The sequence below is a fragment of the Anopheles bellator genome, chromosome 1, assembly GCF_943735745.2.
Source record: "Anopheles bellator chromosome 1, idAnoBellAS_SP24_06.2, whole genome shotgun sequence".
In the NCBI taxonomy this organism is placed as follows: domain Eukaryota; kingdom Metazoa; phylum Arthropoda; class Insecta; order Diptera; family Culicidae; genus Anopheles; species Anopheles bellator.
In genome coordinates, this window is record NC_071285.1 from 44,641,480 (window position 1) to 44,647,042 (window position 5,563).

Sequence of the window (5,563 nt, forward strand, 5' to 3'; positions counted from 1 at the left end):
AGTCTGCCATGTCTTTGGCAACTAAAAAATAAAAAATATAGTGATCGCATTAAAAAGGCGGAGGCATACGATGCCATTTAAAAGCAATTTCCTCGACACTGTAACCTCTTCGCACGTTCTTTTTTCGCTTTTTAACCGAAAAGCACAATGGTAAGGCAAACCAACACAGTGTTGCTTCCATGGCTGATTCCAACATGTCCAACCGACAAACTGACCCTGTTTTGAAATTTGTTCACAAATTGCATGTCGAGTCTTCAGATTTCCACCCGCGGCAGTGACATTTATGACGTCTCTGGAGATGTCACTTCATGCGATATTGCATTGCAGATCGCAGCGTGTAAACCGCCCTTTAACTTTAACAAAGTTGAGTCGAAAATGTTAAATTCGTACATTACTTGTCATCAGTTTTTGAAATGTTTACTACGAAGGTCACTATTTATATTTCGGGAATTGGCAACACTGATGCCATGTGAGTCCATCTGATGGTTCCATCGTAAAGTTTGACATTTTTGACGACATACGTACTCAGAACATTTTGTCATACGGACGCTATTTGTTTATTTTATATTTAGTTGAAAGTTTCGTCTCGGCAAAAAAATGGAACTGAATCGTGAACATTTTCGAGCGATGATTTTTTACGACTTTCGACGTGGATTATTACAACAAGAGTGCGTCAATCAACTTAATTTGACTTTTGGCGATGAAGCTCCATCAAAAACCACTGTGTATCGCTGGTATAGTGAATTCAATCGTGGTCGTAGTTCGCTGTCCGACGAGTTTCGTGAAGGTCGTCCAAAATCGACTGTAGTGCCAGAAAACATCGATGTTGTGCACGAAATGATTAAGCAAGATCGTCATGTAACCTATTGTGAGATTGAGGCATCCCTAAGCATTAGTTCCACCAGCATATATGCGATTTTACATGAACACTTAGCTGTGCGAAAATTATGTTCACGTTGGATCCCACATAATTTGACAATCGCTCAAAAAAAGGCTCGTGTCGATTGGTGCAAAGAAATGCTTCAGAAATACAATCGCGGTGCTTCAAAAGACGTTTATAAAATCGTGATAGGTGACGAATCATGGATATATTCGTATGAGCCCGAAAGTAAGCAGCAGTCGACTGTATGGGTGTTCCAAGATGAACCAAATCCAACAAAAGTTGTTCGCACACGAAGCACTTCAAAGAAAATGGTGGCCTGTTTCTTCGGAAAAACTGGTCATATTGCAACAGTGTCTCTAGAGGATCGTAGAACAGTAAATTGTGAGTGGTACACAACCATCTGTTTGCCAGAAATCTTCGGTGAAATAAGGAAAACAACCAAGAGACGTCGGATTGTTCTTCATCATGACAATGCCAGCTCTCACACATCGGCTCAAACAAGAGACTATTTGAGCACTCAAAACATCGAATTGATGGGTCATCCGCCGTACAGCCCTGATTTGGCACCCAATGATTTCTTTTTGTTCCCATCCGTGAAGAATAAACTGCGTGGTCAACGATTTTCATCGCCCGAAGAAGCTCTTGAAGCGTTCAAAAATCATGTTTTGGAGATACCTCATTCGGAATGGAATAAATGCTTTGAAAATTGGTTTAAGCGCATGCAAAAGTGTATCGATCATCGTGGCGAGTACTTTGAAAAACAATAAAAATATATTCGCAGCTTCACTATTTGTTTTTGTTCCTATTCCCGAAATATAAATAGTGACCCTCGTATTAAGATCGTTTGAGCCTTATTCATTGAATTTCATTGAGCTTTTCTGTTGTTATTCTTTTTCCGATATCATTCCTTGCAACGCGATTTTCGTTCGTAATGTGTTTAAACCATCACATCTTTTATGGCGATTTTTCAAAGCTTCTGAACTGGAACAGTATAACGATGTACGTGATGATTGCAGCAAAAACCTGCCAAGTAATGAACACAGCGATTATTGAAAGCAAAATTCGCTCTCTTCGATGGATTACGTACAATTACGTACATTGTAAAATATTTGCAAGTTAACCTCGAATAGCCCACAGGCCGTTATTTTGGGTGACTCCATCATTAGCTTGAGATTGAGTAGGTCGTAGAAATCCTGCACGATTAGCGATTGATGAATTTTATTTATGTCATTTGCATTGCACGTTTCAGTTCTTACCTTTTGTGCGCCCGATTGGTTCTCAATGCCGGTGTACTGCATCGATTTTAAGGCATTTTTGAATTCATTTTCCTAAAAAGATGACATGTTAGCAATTCCTTAGAGTTTTTTTTTGTCAATCATTTCTTTTCTCGCCGTGTCATCAAAGAGGTGTCAGTTGCGACTCACCTTCACCTCAATCGAGTTATAGAAATAGGTCACACTATAGAACAACGTTATGTAGACAGTCAGCAGGATGGTGTTTATGCAAAATGCCACCCCAGGATATTCTATCTGCGAAAGGACTATCATCAGGTACGCATGGGTCGAGCAGGCGACAAAGCTTTGAAACGTGAGCAGAAACAATAGAAGCCCAAACGCTTCCGTGAGCCGTCGCTTGAAAATGTACAGCCTATCGACTACCGCGAATATGGTCATCTGCACTGTGGCGTTGCTTTGAAACAACAGCAACCGCAAGTGGTCATAGCTCTGCGATAGGAAGATGCCGAAGAATATGAGACACATTTTGTGCAGATCCATCACCACCTCTATGATGGTGTTACCGAGCACTATCAGGCACACTTCAACGGACATTATGTGGTAGTACCATTGAACGCCTACGTTGTACCCGGCCAGCAGTCCTCCCCAAATCAGCACTAGCGACAGCAATACCTTCAAAACACTGTAGCGGTAGGAGAGCACATAGGCCGCACGGCTGATGCCGGCTAGGGTAACGTTCAGTGCAATGAGCCCATTGTAAACACCCAACACTTTGGCACCGTAACAGATCATCCAGTAGAGAACGACGTACATATTCACCATGTTCAAGAAATACTTCAGCAGCGTCATCGACACCGAAATGGAGCTTGTGGCGTTATCAAAGTTTTCCACCAAATACCACGACTCAACCCAGGCCACCGTGGTGACGAGGACTGCTAGCCCTATTATGTTGCGTTTGCCATGCTTACGACGCACCGTCACCTCGTCTTGTGAGACGTAAACGCGGACTGGCGAAATAAAGAGGTAATTGAAGATGTTGAGAATGCTCATTTCGCTCATTGTTTTGGGGAAAATGGGCGAACACTGAGGGAACTGATTGCCGATGGATCGGTTACGGACGTGTGACTTAATCTTAATCTCCAGAATCAAAGGCTCGGCTTGTTTGTACTTGAACTGGTTCGTAGTAAGTGATGTGCGCCTCGAGCGAACTGGTCATCATCATTGAATTAGTTATCACACGTGTGGGTAATGAAGTATTAATAGGAGGTGCTTCTTGGAGCAGCTCTAGCTAGTTGGACTCGTGGAAATCAATAATGCCGCAGCGTAAACAGACGATTAGAGAATTGAACCCGTACACAAACACCGAACAAAGCATATTGGTTGGTGTTTAAGGTCAATAATTTAGTAGCTCATCCTACAAGGTTGTAAGGGAAAGCTAAATGCGGTTTGCATATTGAATGCTAAAGGACATTAAACGAATTAAATATCCACCAGAGTCAGTTACCTCCACCCGGAGCAGATTGCAGTAGAAACACAACGCGAACAGCATTGTTGCGTCCAGCGTGGTGATAATCATCAGCCGGGCAATGTCGTTGAACGGCGTCGCGTCCAGGATCTTCTGCATGAGATCGTACGTGCAGAAGGATATGTTCAGCATCAGGTGGAGCTGCACCAGCAACATCTTCCAGCCGAGCACTGCCGAGATTTGGCCCTTGCAGTGGTCCAGGGCGTGCATCCGCTCAACGATCCGCGAGTCCTCGAGCGGTTCCACTGCCAGCCGCTGCCTCTCGGTGACGTAACACTCGGCAACGGTTTCGGCGATCGTTTGGCAGAGGAACCCATTCAGCAGGATGTAGTGCTCGATCAGGAGACCACTGAGAATGCCGGGCACGTACACGTACGCTTGCAGTGCGTACAGTCTTAGTAACGCTTCGCCCACGGACAGACAATCACACACCAGTAGACTGCAGAGCTGCAGCCGTCGGACAGTGGCACGCCGATCTGGCCGGTGTCGTGGCGTGTTCCACTCTCCCGAGGGTAAATTCTTCAGCAGGTCAAGCAACTGATGCCGCTTCCAGAAGTTATCCAACACCAGTAGCACTACGATCGCCAGCGTAGCCAGGACGCGACCCAGAATCGTGTACCAGTTGATGCAGGTCGAAATCTTGCGATGGGTCATCACCCAGGGGTTGAGGAACGTCATCAGCGCCACGAACGTCAACGGTACGGCGAGCTGCACGGGGGCCCGCGCAACCTCCAGCGTGAGGCTTCCCTTGGCGGCCCGCACGTTGCAGACCAGCAGGGCGTGAAGAGTGTTTAACACTCGCTGCAGGCCCATCGTGGGTGTGACTGAGCGCTGGCAGCGGCCCTCTGCGGGAGGCACTCCCCAATCAGCTAGATTATGGAATTAATTATTAGTGATGTACGCACCATCGGTTACGCACCAGATAATGGATCGCAGGTTATGGCGCTGTGAAGGTTAGGTTCGGCAGAAGCGTTACTTGCGGCGAAGGGTGTCGAGACGAGGTCAAAAGGCCTGTATCCGGCAGGTAATTTCCTCCGGCACCCGTTATCGGGTTTTTCTCCGCGCCAGTAATCGGGTCCTGGGCGTCCGCGATCGACGCGCCTAATGAGCCCGCACCGTGCGGAGCTCGTAATGGGCGGCCGCTGGGGTGGTTTGGGCGCGAAACGCCCGGTAAACGATTTGATTACGCGGCGGCCACCAGAGACTTGTGGTCCGGCGAGTTTCAGATAACGAAGCGAGAAACGAAAACCGAGTGCCGGAGCCGCAACGCATTCCGGTGCCGGTGAGTTGGGGTTTGGCAAGTATTTGGTCCGTGTGCCCGAGTGTGTGGTCAAAGTGCTCCGAAATAATGACCGACGCGTACCCGGCCCGGCGGCCTGCCCTGTATATTACATGATCTTCTATTACGATCTGTGGGGCGCGATGGAGCTGGCGGGCGCCTTTGCCAAAAACTGTCCGAAGCTCCAGAAGTGTGTGGGGCGCCGAAGCCGTGCCCGAGATACCGAGAGCCGGGCCCGGGTGTTACATCGGCATCGGTCCGAGCCGAGCCACGTTTGGACAGTTGGCCGTCGGCCGACTTTTCCCACATTCGCGCCTTCTTCTCGCGCCGGGCTGGGGGTCTGTCAGAAAAAGAAGATGTTGTCGTAATCGAAAATACCTTCCCCGGTGGGGAGTTATGTTTGACCAACTGAAGGTACCGATTTCCTAACCCAGCCGAGCCCTCGGAGGCCACAGCGGATTGATTATCTGCGCCGGTGCGCCGGGCCCGCTATCGGCCGCTATCGGAGGATACGAGCGCTTGGCCTACTGTTGGGCGGTGGACCGCGGGGATTTTGGGGGGTGCCACCGGCGGGCGGCGCTACATAAGCCGGGGCTCGCGTAACGCCACGGTTCAGTCTCGATCGGTTGGGCCGCGTGTGT

The 5,563-nt window shown here is 48.1% G+C and overlaps 1 protein-coding gene across 1 annotated transcript in view; it reads left to right on the plus strand.

The window, feature by feature from the left end:
• The first annotated feature begins 5,065 nt into the window (after positions 1–5,065).
• The window catches only part of LOC131215692 (zinc metalloproteinase nas-13-like), a 1,837-nt gene continuing 1,339 nt past the window's right edge, over positions 5,066–5,563 (plus strand). Inside the window, exon 1 of the mRNA XM_058210084.1 lies at positions 5,066–5,194. Within this exon, the coding sequence (XP_058066067.1) occupies positions 5,066–5,194 (129 nt within the window). The remainder of the gene's footprint in view (positions 5,195–5,563) is intronic.